The 15207-nt window shown below is 46.4% G+C and overlaps 1 protein-coding gene across 1 annotated transcript; it reads right to left on the minus strand.

The window, feature by feature from the left end:
- Nucleotides 1-8915: 8915 nt before the first annotated feature.
- On the minus strand, nucleotides 8916-13373 carry EEF1A1 (eukaryotic translation elongation factor 1 alpha 1). The gene is made up of 8 exons (XM_064707402.1): nucleotides 13235-13373; nucleotides 12320-12510; nucleotides 11331-11510; nucleotides 10909-11205; nucleotides 10502-10652; nucleotides 10055-10311; nucleotides 9614-9848; nucleotides 8916-9319 (listed from the first exon to the last, which is right to left on the minus strand). The coding sequence occupies exons 2-8, from the start codon at nucleotides 12461-12463 to the stop codon at nucleotides 9195-9197; spliced, it is 1389 nt and encodes a 462-aa protein (XP_064563472.1). The 5' UTR covers nucleotides 12464-12510; nucleotides 13235-13373; the 3' UTR covers nucleotides 8916-9194.
- Between the last annotated feature and the right edge of the window lie 1834 nt (nucleotides 13374-15207).

Here is a 15207-nt window from a genome sequence, read left to right on the forward strand (position 1 = left end):
CTGAAGAACTCGATTATCATTTAGCTTTCAGCAGGGCCTCGCCAGTTCATGGATCACAGTTCCCACACGTAAGGTGGGCTGAGATTCACTACAGAGCTGGGGGAGGCAGCTGGACCAGGCTGGGTGCTGAGGAGGGTGGGGGACCTGTGGGAACCTGCCCCATGGACCTCAGCCTGGGCACTGTCAGGCTCTGTCCTATGCTGTGGGCTGGGGGAGTGGGATTCTCATCAGCCCTGATCCTGCAACTGACAGGAGCAGAACATGGATTTGAGCAAGATCGAGTCAATTGGATCAACTGGGCAGTTGATTACTCACCAGTGAGACACATGGAGTCCAAGCTGTTCTGTGCATCTACCAAATCCTTGCTTGACTCAAGCAGCAGTTTCTGGTGCTGGTTTCATTTCTGAATGTCCTCTGGCTTCAGAATACATTTTGATACAGTAAAATCAGAGCACCTTATAGGTTGGAAAAGATCCTTAATGTCATTAAGTCCAACCATGACCCAAATACATATGTCTGTCATTTTGAAAATATGATTCTGGAAATTTCTCTGGCATATTTGCTCTGGTTGAGGGTTGCTTTCCTGCCCAGAGGAGTCAGAGTAAATCCCTTCTGTTGACGGAGACTGTCATGCAGCAGGAGGATGAGCAGAGTTTGCAGTTTGTTTGGAGCGTTATCCAACCTGCCTAAAAGCACTTCCCTGTCACTGTCCCCTGGCTTGTGTGGAAGAGCTTTAGGCACGTGATCTGTAGGTCAGTTCATGTCAGAATGGCTCAGAAAGGTGAACATCTATCTGCTCCTTTATATCTGTGGCCTGTTTTCCTTCCATCACTGTTGGCTCTAAGATTTGCTTCAACCTTGCAAGCCTTAAGTTCAGCATAAGAAAGGCAGCTATGCTTTCTGTGGTGTAACTCAGGCTCCAGGGATGGTGCTCATGGAATTCCAGCTATGTGAATCCAAAGAAACCCTAAATATTCACTCTTAATCTGATCATGCAGTTTCAAAACTGTTTCCTAGTTCTTGTCAGCAGTCATTTGACAGGACTCTAGCTTTCAATAATGTGTGTATTTAAAGGCAAGTACCTTGTGCCTTGCTACAAAAGGAAACACTTTCCTCTGCTTTGCTAAATTTTTCTGTGCTTCTGGTCTCACACATGCAGCATAAATGAAAGGGTGATTCCACTGGGCTGGGCTGCACCAGTGTTAAAGAAGAGCAGGAGGGGAATTTTCTTCCTTTAACAATTTCATAGAGCACAGCTGTGATCTAAGGAGAGGGGAGGAGTTAAGTTCAGGGGGAACTGAAGTCATGAGTGAGTTGCTTCCCAGCAGATCCTCTGTAACAACTGCTCTTTCTGTTCCAGTGTGAAGTGGGTCCTTGGCCTCTGGTGAGTTCCCTTGTTAAGACAGGGTCTCCTCTGTTCACCTATGTAGGTTAATGATGTCCATATTTGCTGAAATGGAAAACCTGGCTTGTGCACAAGTTTGAGGACTGGCTGTCCCTCAGGTATTGGTTTCATGTGTACAGAGCTTGCCACAATATTTTGTGCTTGTTCAACAGTTCTTGTGTGAGAAGACTTTTAACGTGACAAGAAATTGCTGAAGGTAATTATATTCATTTTGGTAAGAAAACCAAGCACAGAAAGGCTAAATAATCTGCTTAAGTAGCATGGACAGATAGGAGGGACGCCTTGTGCCATCTGGTTTCTAACCTCTGGGGATTTGTTACAAGGCCCAAGGTTTGGTTTTTAGGTGTCACAAAGTGAGCTTAGACCTTCGCAGGTCCTGTGGCCTTGCTAAGACCAACAGGATGGGAAGGGCAGAACTGGAGGAGTCTGCTCTTAACATGCTTGCTCTTCCTTGCCTGAGCAGTAGTGAATGGCACTTTGTTGTCCTGTAATCCTTGCTGTCACCAGGCCAGCCGGGAGGGAGGATGTGAGGTGAGGTTGACCTAACTTGTTGCACATAGCAGCTGTCCTTGTGCTCCCTGCTTCAGTGTGTGTGTGTGTCTCTCCTTCCCTCCTGCAGAACCCAGGCCTGGTGATCAGCACTACCACTCTATCTTACCCCAGATTTTTAAGACAACTTATTTTCCTTCCCTACTCTAGTTTTCATTTCATATGGTACTTGAACTGAGCAGTTTCTTCATCTTGTCTTTATTTCTGCCTGGAACATGAAAGCAAGAGAAAAATATAAAGATATTTTATGCTATGAGACACTAAAACCTGCAACCTTTAACTAACAGTCTTTGCATGCAGTGGTTTTAGATGGTTTAGGGGTTACCAACTTTGATGACCATACCTGCCAGGTTGTGTTCCTCATGCAGTGACAGGTATCTCAGGATGTCATTTAGTGGATGCAGGGAGGAATCTACTGTCCCCTTGGAGATGCTGTTTCCACCGAGGAGGTGCTCTCAGTTCTTCCCCCCAAACCATGGCTAACGCTGCTCAGAGTCCTTCCAGGGTGTTCTTTCCATGGCACTACTGAGAAATAAAACTGTCTTGATTTCATGGCACTACTGAGAAATAAAACTGTCATTCCCCTGCTTTGATTAAAATTAGTTGTGGAGATGGGAGACTTGCTCGGCAATTGCTATTGGAACATAAAAGGCAGAGAAAAAGGATTGATTCTTGACCTATCATTTTACTGTCAGTGATGTTTTGGGGAAACAAACTGTGCTTTTGTTTTCTTTCTAAATTGCTGTGCAGGTTTTACCCTTCTTCAAGTGTAGCTCTGAGGGAGGAGAGTGATGTGGATGCCCACCAGAGGATCTCTGACTCCATACTCACCATTGTGTGGTGGCCTTGCCTCTGTGCCAAGGAATGCAGTATTGGCAAACATTCTGTCCTGAAAGCTGGAGGCTGCACCCTCTTCACCTCTTTGCAGACATAAGACTGGATGTTTTGATGGGCTCTGATGTCTCTTTGGCGTGCTCAGCTCTGAGCAGGCACATCCACAGCCTCAGTTTCCCTATCTGTGTCCCTGCAGAGTGGGTGCCTCCCTGCAGGAGTGGCTGGCAGAGCCACCCGGGTGGGCTGCAAGGGAGCACGGCTCAGCAAGAGCCCGGGACGCAGTGCAGACACAGGAGGAGTGAGGGGTGAAGGTGTTCCTGCCTGGCATCAGCTGCAGCTCCCAGCACAAGCCCCAGGAGGGGCATTCTCAGGCACAGCTGGAGACTGATAAGCACAGGCTGCTCTTGTTCCAAGTGTCTTAGTGCTGGATGTGGTTAACTGAAGAGCAGGCACGGAGCCAGGTGGGAAATGAGCTCACTCGGCCTTACAGGGCAGCAAGAAGAGAGGGGAGGTGACAACAGCCTCGTGACCACTTTCTTCCCTCCCAGTGTTCTGTGGTTTAGCTTGAAAATTGCCGTGCATGACCAGGTGGTGGCCTGTGTCACACATGTACAGGATTTTGGAGTCACAAGTGGAACGGCTTGTGCCTGGTAATGCTGAGCTGGCACTTCAGAGAGGTTTTGTCCTCGTCCCACTGCATCTCGGGAGACTTTGGCCAGGTGGGCAGGTGACAGTGGTGGCCTGGTGACATTGACACTGGCCTGGAGCTGGCTGGGAGACAGTGGTGGCTTGGTGACAATGCCCCAGAGCTGGCTGGGGGGACAGTGGTGGCTTGGTGGCAATGCCCCAGAGCTGGCTGGGGGACAGTGGTGGCTTGGTGACGCTGCCCCAGAGCTGGCTGGGGGACAGTGGTGGGTGTCAGGCAGGAGCTGGAAGCAGCTGCCCTGAGCAGAGTGGTCACGTCACCGGCAGTGACCTCAGCTCTCCTCGGCTGTGCCACGTGTGTAGCAGCCCGGGGAATGCGTGCCCAGGAATGAGTTGCAGGAATTTCCCTCACAAGGAAGTGACTGCAGTAGAGCAGAGCCCCTGTTCAGGGTGGTTTTTCTTCTCCCACTCCCAGGCCACATATATACACGCCCTCCTTTTCCAAAGAATTAGGGTATTGTAATCTTTGGCAGCAGGCTATGTGACATTAGTTACTGTTACTAGTAATGTCAGTCATAAAAACTTATAATTACATTTAAATTCATCTGTTCCTTCCTTTATTCCCTCTGGAAAAGGCTATTATTAAAGGACTTGTTAAACATAGAGACAAGTCAACACCAACAATCCTGTGTCTCCTTGTCCAAAATACTCATGTCCTATCAGCAGAACCACACCCTAGTTTATAAACGAAATATTTATTAAATATTAATTAAATATTTAATTATAAGAACTATACAAAACAAATAATATAAAAATTATAATATGTATAAATAATAACTTATCAATAACTAAATATTAATTCATTTGGGGGCATCTAACTTTTTTTACTGAGGAATTAGCTTAGAATCCAGCTTCAAAATAGGAATTGCAGATTTCAAGGAGTCTGGTGGTGGCAATTATAAAAAAAAATTAGATACCTTATTAAGTTATGTAGATGTATGCATATGTTATATATAACATATATATAGGTGTGTATATATATATAACATATATATAGGTGTGCATGTGTGTGTATGCATATATATACATATATGGAACAAAAAAATGGGCATTTTGCTTAAGAAGTGCTCAGGTGGCTGCAGATAAGAGCAACCTGAAGCTTCCTTTTAATTTCAGCCTTACCTGCAATCAAGCCCCTCCAGGAGGGGACATTTGTGTTGCCTTTCCATCTCTGTGCAGGTTTGGAGCCAACAGCTTTGCCAGCTGTGCTGATCTCTGCAGAACAGGCACCTGGGCTGGGGAAACACTGTGGCTCTTCCCCTTGTATTAAATAATCCAGATTTTACTGGCCTGAAAGGGAAAATGTCTGTAACTGCTGCTGGCAGGGCAGGCAGGGCCCTGAGTTAGGGGTGAGCTGGCTCTGCTCATTTCCAGTGACTATGTAATGCAAAAAAATTAGCATATTAACCCAAGGACTAGTGTTTATGCTGAGCCTGAGGTAGCAGATGCCCTTGCAGGAGGATGCCCAGGGCTCTGGATTGCTTTGCTAAGAAGAGTCAGAAGAAAGACTTAGCGAGTACCTCAGCAAACCTACACAGGGCAAAGCTATTGCTACTGCATCCTTAAAATCACATACTTGGCCCATGGGGATATTCACCAATGAAAGCTTAGCTATCTTCCTACTTGTTTTGCTTTTTTAAAGGAATAAATAGGCAAAACCTGCACAGATTGTAGCTCCTTGGCTGACAGCCCATGTGCACCCCATCACTGCCCCACCATGTCCCCACCCAGAGGCCAGAGATCCCTCATAAGAGCATCCCACTCTGATTTCCACCTTCCCTCAATACCTCACTCAGCATCTTCCAAGGAAAATATGGGTTCAGCTGCGACCTTACCAGCACAGAGAAGCTGGCAGATTTGAATTATGTTGTGTAAATATTTGAAATATTAAAGGATTTAAGAATTACTGATAGGTAGCCAGGGAAAGTAACCTGATTTTTAAAAAAGCAGGCAACAATGTAATTGACTTGTAATGCAGAAATAATCTGAAGGGACTAAAGAGGACCCAAAAAGGGCTAAAAATCCAAGGCTTCTGTACCTTGGAAGCCAATACAGTTTTGATATCAAGATTTTTCTTCAGCTCTTTTGTACCCCAGGTGCCCTTTTATTTTTCCTGAGGTGGTTTCTGGCCTCTCTTTGGTAAGCAGGAGCAGTATTGCAAGAGAAAGATAATTTTGCCCAGTATTATCTTCCATGGTCACAGTTTATTCCTCTGTTTAGCTTATGGTTTGGATATTATATAAGATTTGCAGTTTCAGAAAACTAAATTCCCAGACAGGAAGTACTGCTTGGTGCAATCAGATGACATGAAAAATTTGAGTTATTGAAACTAAGAAATTCAAAGGTGTTAATACTGTCAGGAATTTACAATTTGCAGTGAAAAGTGTGAGTAAATTTTTGTAGGAAAGGAGCCCTGGGTGAAACAAATGCTTTGAGCAGGACTCAGAGGTGCTCAGGGTACCCCAGGGTGCTGCTGGTGAAGCAGCTCATCAGCTCTGCCACTGCACCCTCCAGCCCCAGCCTCCCTCTGGGCACTACATAAACATAGAACTAATAGAAATTAAAAACAGGTGGGTTGTGTTCATCAGACTGAACTTACATGGTTCTTAAACAGATAATCATTTAGCACCAGTGAGGAATGGAATACCCCTGTACAGTAAAGTTAGTCTTTACATGGTTTATCTTGACCGAATCTAAAATTTAAAGTATGCATTTACAGAAAATATTTTCCAAAATTTGTCAATACATTTCAAAATATACTGAGACAGCTAAATTCAGAATGTGAATGAGTCTTTCATTTGCAATTTCAGTAAAGTAAGTTTTTCCAGTTATTAGCCTTGTACAAACTGATCTGGGATATAATTAAAACGTTTCTGGACAGTGGTCTGAACACAGCCCATTTTATTCCAGCCTGGACTATCCACCTAGGCAGCCAATACTGAGCAAGAAGTTACTTAGTGGTATCAGCTGTGACTGCACTGCTCCATTTTCCTACAAAGACCAACCAGCCTTTGTCCTCTCTGTCCCCCATTACCTCGCCACACACATTTCTGTGTATTTAAAGTTCTCTGGACTACCAAAACGTTCACCAACAACTAGAAAGGAAACATTCACAAAGGCAAGACTCTAGCCAGTTTTCTGCCTTCAGAGCTGGCTCTGTCACCATGGCAGCATGGTGTCACACTTCTGTATGAACACCACCAGCACTGCAGGACAGTGAGGAAAGAGTTAAGGACAGCTGTAAAAGTTGCTTAAAGAAATAAGCAGTCAGAAGACAAATACAGTTCTCAACTAAGAACATTTATTAAAAGTTAGATCGAAGTAGTTTTATTCCCAAATTTTGTTTACAAAAGTCTAACAATTTCCCCAGGTAGTCAGATTAAGAAAAGAACTGAGATGGCATTAACATTAGTGCATAGAAAGCAAATCTAGTTTATAAAAGTTAAAAGTAAAAAAGAAAGAAAACCAAATTAGTAAAATGTAGGTTTAAAGTACATGAAAGCAATTGCTAGTATTGCAGGCAGAGCATTCCCAAGTGTTTTGCTGCTCACATGAAGTTGTAAGATGCAATAGTGTTATTTAGGGTCTTTTCCTAACCAGTCCCTCTGCCATAACCTATGCAGCGGACTCTTGTCCTGCTCTCAAGCCGGGCCATTTTAACGTGACCCAGCCTCCCAGCAGCTCTGGCAGCTGATCTGATCTATGCACAGCTGACCCAAGGGCCTCTTGCAATAGAGCACTGAGCACGGCACTGCTGGGTCACACCTTGTTTTCCCTAAAGATTTGAATGAGCTGCTCACTGTAAGGCCATTTCCAAACTAGCATGGAGCAAGCACACACAGCTGCAGACAGCCCCGTGCAATGTGCACAGAGGCACTGCAGACTGGGGCTGCGTATCCAGCCCCGGGCCGGCCAAACCAAACATCCTGCGCCTAACAAAGGAATGTGAAGGAAATCTGAGGAACGCAGAGCCGCGCTGAAGGCAGCCTGGGCCAAAGCTGCTTTGCTTCTCATCCAGATCAGAACTCTGCTGAACCAGTCTGACCAAAGCCTCTTGGAAAATATTTAGTGGTTTAACTGAAAAGCATGCTAAGATTTGGCAAGACACTTCAAGCTTTATTATGGCAACAGTAGGTCTGCCTCCATTTTGAAGTTATGCACTTCCTGTTGCCCTGGTGACACCAACAAACCTCCAGAAGCAAATTTAGGCAGCAGAGATTTAATTACAGAGCCTGCAATGCTCTCTAGTCCCTTGCTTCCATTGTACCTTCGAAATCAGTGTGTAATGCTCCAAGGTTCCACTGCAGTTAAGACACAGAAGGTGAGCAGAAAAGAAGATCCAGACAGAGAGCATGAAAACAAGCACCAGCAGTTCAGACCTATCCAAGCAGTACAGATATGAGTTCCTGCAGAGCAAGCACACAGCTGGAGAAGGAAAGGAAAACAGAACACAGATAATACAGCCATTTCAGGCAGAACAAACATACTGGTGTCATGGAACGACTCCCTTACAGATACCAACTCCTTTTGACCTATCCTGGGGACGCTGTGGGGAAATCATGTGAAAGGTTAGTAAAACAGCTGCACCATTATGCAAGTCAGCTCTGATTATCCATTAACTGCTTGCCCCCATTTACCAATTTGAAGCAAGGCTTCTATGCCAGAATTCCTAATAATTACAGCTGGTATTCTTATAACCCAGAACATTTAACTTGGGGTTGGCTACTGATTATTAATAAGAGGTTGGACTAGATACTAAAGTCCCTTTTAACTGTCTGATCCCAATTTTCACCCTGTTGTTAAAAGGATAGCAGGCACACCTTGTCCCACTGTGCCATTTGGTGCAGGCTACAATGGTGAGTCACTCAGATTGCACCAAAGTGTAACTCTAGACAGAAGTTTCATATTTAGCTATTAAACATCTTACTATATATTAGAAAACATCTATGTAAAAGTGTTTAATTTTATAAGATGTACACAACATGTTTCTCAGGAAAAAAAATCTGGTTCTGCTTTGACTAGAAAAATCAGTGTACAAAATGTTGGAAACCCAACATAGGATTCCTTCTTTGTAATGTTTTTTTAAGGTTAAATGTGTTCACTTGTTTTTTCTTCATGTACTTTTCTTGGTTTACTCAATGCTTCACAGAATGCACGAAAACACCGTTAATTGTTACCCGGTATTCGTGCAATCTAATCTAAAACCAGTTTTTGAAAAAAGCACCAGGAAAGTTAAGGCTTAGATCAGTTTAAAAGTAAACCTGTAGATTAACTTTGTTCTACTTTTCAGAAACAAGTAATTTAGAGTATTTGCTTTGCAACTTCTGAACATATTTAATTAATAACTATCCTTTCTTATCCCACCATGACTAGATATAGCTTTTACCATAAACTTAACATTAACCCAAAGAACACAGAGACATAGCATTGAACTTCTGTTTTAATGGTCTCAAAATTCTGTGACAGATTTTTGGTCAAGTTTCCATTTTAAAAAATTTATCGATTTTAAAGACTAATAACTTAAACTGCCACGAAACAAATGGTCCACAAACATTCCTTTCCTTCTGAAGCTTTTACGATGCATTGTAATCATTAACCAGTCTTTCGCTATTAAACTTAAATGGCCAATTGAGACAAACAGTTCTGAGACCGTTCTTCCACCACTGGTTAAGACTGAGGTGGCAGCTGGTGTACAGAATTTTCATTTAGCCTTCTGGGCCTTCTGGGCAGACTTTGTGACCTTGCCAGCTCCTCCAGCCTTCTTGTCAACTGCCTTGATGACACCAACAGCGACCGTCTGCCTCATGTCACGCACGGCAAAACGACCTGAAAGCAAAAACACGATTCATGACTTTTGTCTGTGCTGCTGACTCCCAGCCCAATCTGCTGCACAGTGGCAACACACACGCTGGTACAAATGGGCCAGCGCTGCTCTGGAACCAGAGAGGGACAGAGGCATGACCCTTCTCTGCAGTTTCTCTCCCTGTACCAGTAAGATCCTGGTTCCACTTCACAGTTTCAATTCCCAGCTTTCATCAGTGAACAGAACACACTGCATCCCGATACTAGAAATCAAGGAGTGTCTTTTCCAGAGACCAATATTAATGAGAGATGCCTTACCGAGAGGAGGATAATCAGAGAAGCTCTCAACACACATGGGTTTGCCAGGGATCATATCAACGATGGCAGCATCTCCAGATTTCAGGAATTTGGGGCCATCCTCCAGCTTCTTGCCAGAACGACGATCAATCTTCTCCTTAAGCTCAGCAAATTTGCAGGCAATGTGAGCAGTATGGCAATCCAGCACAGGGGCATAGCCAGCACTGATTTGGCCAGGGTGGTTCAGGATAATGACCTAAGAAACAAGAAAGCCAAGTTAGAAAGGGAGTAATTTGAACACTGGAATGTTCTCACAAAGCCAAGGAATTAACGAGATTTTCTTCAATCAAATAGAACTCAAAATACAACTCTCTATGTTGCTTTACAGCTTAGCCTACCAAGACTCCTACTTTGGAATACAGAGCTACATTTCCAACATCCCTGAAGAGCTGCGTAACATACCTGTGCAGTGAAGCCAGCAGCTTCCATGGGAGGGTCATTCTTGCTGTCACCAGCAACATTCCCACGGCGAACATCCTTCACAGACACGTTCTTAACGTTGAAGCCAACGTTGTCACCAGGCAGAGCTTCACTCAGGGCTTCGTGGTGCATCTCCACAGATTTCACTTCAGTTGTTACATTGACTGGGGCAAATGTAACCACCATGCCTGGCTTCAGAACACCTGTTTCCACACGACCAACTGGTACAGTACCAATGCCTGCAAGAAGCAACAACAATATTATTCATTATTCAGCTTAGTGAACATATGCCCTTACGGGGGAAAAACCCATTTAAGACAAGAATTTAAATTTCTGACTTGGAAAAGCAGCTCTTGGGCAAATGCTTGCATTTCTGGCCCATAGATCAGCTGTTGCTGGCACACAAGCAGCATTCCAGAGAACACATACCGCCGATTTTGTAGACATCCTGAAGAGGCAGACGCAGGGGTTTGTCAGTTGGACGAGTTGGAGGCAGGATGCAGTCCAGGGCTTCAAGGAGGGTGGTTCCGCTGGCACTGCCATCCTTACGGGTGATCTTCCATCCCTTGAACCAGGGCATCTGAAATGAAAACAAGCTCAGGTTAATCCCACTGCCAAATTTAATGGTGCAAGGCTGAAAAAGCACAAGTGGTATCTCTTAGCATTATCTCAATTAACCGTTACAGAGTAAAAATTTTTAGAAGTGCTAAGATTTGTCTTGGACTTTGCACTTCCCAAACGTAACTATTAAAAAACACGTGCATTTTATCATTGCAGAATTAGTCTTAACAGTCTCCCCAGTTCCATGCCTTAACAGAAATAAATGCCAAACCTACGTTAGAGCTAGGCTCCAGCATGTTGTCACCATTCCAACCAGAAATTGGCACGAAAGCCACAGTGTCTGGGTTGTAGCCAATCTTCTTGATGTAAGTGCTGACTTCCTTGACAATCTCTTCATATCTCTTCTGGCTGTAGGGTGGCTCAGTGGAATCCATCTTGTTGACACCAACAATCAGCTGTTTGACACCCAGGGTGTAGGCCAGAAGGGCATGCTCACGGGTCTGCCCGTTCTTGGAAATACCAGCCTCAAACTCACCAACACCAGCAGCAACGATCAGGACAGCACAATCAGCCTTTGAAAAGAAAAAAACAAACCCTCACTATAATCCTTGTGTGTATGTCAAAGTACTACAGGAACCTCTCATAGCAACCAAGGATAAACCTTCCTGAACCCCCAAACCCTACTTTCTTTACATACCTGAGAAGTTCCAGTAATCATGTTTTTAATGAAGTCTCTGTGTCCAGGAGCATCAATGATGGTGACATAGTATTTGCTTGTTTCAAATTTCCACAGGGAAATATCAATGGTGATACCACGCTCACGTTCAGCCTTCAGCTTGTCCAAGACCCAGGCATACTTGAAGGAACCTTTGCCCATCTACGGTTACAAAAAGAACAGTGCTTGATTCCCATTAAAAGAAAAAAGAGTTCTATATCTGCAATTAATTCAGAAAGATCACACAATCTAATAATAGTAACTGGCTAAACATTGAAAAACGTGGCTGCTCATAAACCAAGCAACTAGATATGCTTGGCACTACTGGTGAGAGATACCAACTGCTGAACCTTATTGAACCTGCTGACAGCTCAGACTCCCTGACAGCTTGTTAATTTCACTAATGCATCTTTATGATAGAGCTCTTGAGCCTGAGTCCAACTATCAAGTATCCTCTGCAATTTGAAGTCCACTTAGTACTTCAATCCTTGCAATAATCAACACTTTAACTGCCACTTTGCTCAGCATTTGCCAAATTTTATTTTATAATGTTCTTATGACCTGTACTGTTATTACACAGAAAAAAACAGTATCAGTAAAACTCAATTTTTCAAAGTAGACTTTAACAGACCAACTTCTTTCTATGTAGTTTGAATCCAGTAATTTAACTTGATTCCAGATGTTACTATTAGTATGCAACTTTAGATTACCTTCTCTTTACTTATTTTACATTTCACAATCTGAGTTTCTGCAACTAACACAATGGCAGACTGAACACTTGTTCTACCTCAGGGACAACTGCACCGCAGCTGCCGCCCTGTGGCCACGCAACACTGAGCCACTTGTTCAGCTCCTGGGGCAACCAAGCCGCCTCCCCGTGGCCACTGAACGCTCTGCAGGCTCGCTTTTCAATTAAGGGTCTATTCATTCCCGCAGCCCGGAATTTTGCAGGCTGCTAGGGGCCCACGCACCTCAGCTGCTTCCTTCTCGAACTTCTCGATGGTTCTCTTGTCGATGCCTCCACATTTGTAGATGAGATGACCGGTGGTGGTGGACTTGCCAGAATCGACGTGGCCGATGACAACGATGTTGATATGGGTCTTCTCCTTTCCCATTTTGGTTGTTAGTTGAGTTCTTTCTTTCGGCAAAAGAGAATCGACACCTGTAAGTTCCCCAGAAAAAAGCTGGTTACGCCTCGGGCCGGGCCTAGGGGCAGCGATGGCGGCGCCACATGTGAGGCGGCCAGGCCGGGATGGCGGCCCCGCCCCGCCGGGGGAGGGGAGGAGCGAGGCGGGCGGGCCGGGGGCCCCTCGGAGCGCCCCTCGCGTCGCCCCCTCCCCGGGCTCGAGTTACCCCGGCGGCGGTGGCCGGGGCGCGGGGCGGCGGCGAGCGGGCCCGGCGGGCAGCGCGGAGGGCGGGGCCGCCCCGCTCCTTTGTGTGACTCACCCCGCCCGGGCCGCCGCGTCCTCCATTTTGTGGCGCTGGCGGCGGGCAGGCAAGGCGAGCGGCCATCTTTTCACTCGTGCCCCGGCCGCCCTCGCCCCGACGGCATCCGCCGACGGTCCCCGCACGGCCCCGCGCCGCTGCCCGCGGGGGATAAGGGGAGGCTGCCGGGCGCCTTCTGCTCCACGTCCATCCGAACACGCCGCTCCCCCCACCTCAGCCCCGACATCGTGGGTGTGCACATGGTAACGGAGGAGGACGATGCGCCACCATCCCGCCGCCCCGTGCTTCCTGCCCGTCCGTCCGCCTTGGTTCCCGCCGGCAGCCCCTGCCGCTCTCTCCCTCCCCCTCCCCTCGACCCTCACCACAGCCCAGCTGGGCGCTGGCCGGACCTCTGGGGCGAGCGCGGCCCAGCCCGGCCCAACCCTGCGGACGCGCCTCACCTGCTCGGCGACGGCGGCAAACCCGGAGCGAAAAAGACCGACAGCGTGAGCGGCGCCCCTTATATACCCTAGCAGGGGGCGGGGCCTCGGGGACACGTCACCGCTCCCGGCGGCCCCGCGGCCCCGCCCGGGCACGGAGCTCCCCCGCCCCCGCCGGGGCTGTGCGGGACCCCCCCGGCCCGAGCGGGACCGGCCCGGTCCGGCCGCGGGGAGCGGGGCCCGTGGCCTATCCCAGCCCCGCGATGTGCCGAGGGGCTGCGCCGGGAAGGGAGCGGTGCCCCTCCCGCGCTGGGATGGAGAGCGGGCGGGCGGGAGGGGCCGCCTTGTCCGGGAGGAAGCGGGGCGGCAGCGAGCAGCCCCGGCCCCCTGCAGGGCCCAGCCGCTCGGGCCCGGGCAGCGGCAGCGTCAGGCCTGGCGTCATGGCCGGGCCCGACGGAGGCGGCAGCTGACGGAAGTCCCCGGGGAACAGCCCCCGGCGGGTTAATTGTATTTCGCACTAGGGACACAAAGGAACGCAATCAGCGACATTAGAAACGATCAGTGAGTTACCCCGACCGGCGAGTTACAAATGTCGGCTGAACATCACGGAATACGGAACTGCCCCTAGCCCAGTACGCTCCAAGTCTCGCAGAATCAAATGTGGAGGAGGGGAAGAGCAGGAATTTCTGGAAGCTTGTACCGGAATAAGAAGCCGTCGTTTGGCTTAAAAAAAAAACAAACAGAAAAACCCCAAAAACCCCAACCTTTTTCTGCTTTTGTTGTAGCATTAGAGGACAAAAGTTGACTCGTCTTAGAAAACTTAGGCACAGAAAGACAAATCAAGGCGGACGCACGTCCAGCAAAGATGTGTCTGAAGTGCAAATGTATCAGTCACGGAAGCGTTCGGGACATGGGGTCTCTGTAAGAAACCCTGACTGCCAAAAGTGCCCCTATACTGTGTTTGCACATGGGAAAACCCGCAGCCCTGGCAAATTGTTTTTAGAATCATGGCAATGAGGAGTCACAAAACAGCTCACAACATCAGAAATAAAGGTTCTCGTGATTCCGGTGGATTTTTTCTGGTTTAGTCGCCTGTAACTGATATTAAAAAATCCATTAAATAGTCAACATCTCCTATACCCATTCAAGAGAAACTAAGCTGAGAAGCTGAACTATATCTGTTATTTTTAAATTACCTGCAAAGCTATATAGTCCATGTTCTTACTCAGCTACATTATATGCCTGTCAGAAATAGTTACTTTTCCATAGACAGCTGTAAGCCACTTCTTGGTATGCTCTTCAGGTTGCAGTTGTATAGCATGGAAACAGCCTCTTGTTCAAAAACAAACAAAAAAGAACAACATCAGCAAACTCATAATAAAAAAACCTACCTCATGCATCTACAAATGTACCCTTCCACTTGACTTCAGGTTTCTCTGAGATAAACCCAGCATCAAATTCATTAGAGAGCAGTAAACTTAGTATTTCATGGTTTGATACAGAAGTGTTTCCATGAGATATGTTATTTTTCCCACATGAAAGATTACAAAGATGCATTTTGTAAAAAACAAAACCAAAACAAAACCAAAAAACCAGAAAACATTGCTGAGTTTAGAATACACCTTTTACAAAAATAACTAGATGCAGAGTAGAAACCTGAAAAGGGTTTAAATATTAAGCAAACACTTTTTTTTAAGAAAAGAGAAAAATCAAATTCTCTCTCATTCCTTCCTATGTTTTTTAGCAGAGATTTGTGGTAGGGATGGAGGGAAGATAGAGATGGTTCAGCTTTCCTCAAAATAACCTTCAGGGCCAGTTACTAGTGAAGACACTGCATATGAAGTGTCCCAACAATGAAGACATAGGAGAAGGGCAGGAAAAGGAAGGTGGTCTGCTTTCTGGAAATGGAAATGCATTATTGTGAAGGGGCTCGGGTTGAAGACCAAAGTGTAATATTTAGCAAGAAAGCTAGGAAGCACTTCTTTAGGGTCTTC

Source organism: Zonotrichia leucophrys, chromosome 3 (assembly GCF_028769735.1).
Source record: "Zonotrichia leucophrys gambelii isolate GWCS_2022_RI chromosome 3, RI_Zleu_2.0, whole genome shotgun sequence".
In the NCBI taxonomy this organism is placed as follows: domain Eukaryota; kingdom Metazoa; phylum Chordata; class Aves; order Passeriformes; family Passerellidae; genus Zonotrichia; species Zonotrichia leucophrys.

Excerpts from the sequence above, each read along its gene's own strand:
- EEF1A1 (XM_064707402.1), bottom strand. The coding sequence starts at position 12,463 with ATGGGAAAGGAGAAGACCCATATCAACATCGTTGTCATCGGCCACGTC. Across the intron at positions 11,206-11,330 it reads TGATTACTGGAACTTCTCAG|GCTGATTGTGCTGTCCTGAT; the intron begins GTATGTAAAGAA and ends TTCTTTTCAAAG. Across the intron at positions 10,312-10,501 it reads GGATGTCTACAAAATCGGCG|GCATTGGTACTGTACCAGTT; the intron begins GTATGTGTTCTC and ends TGCTTCTTGCAG.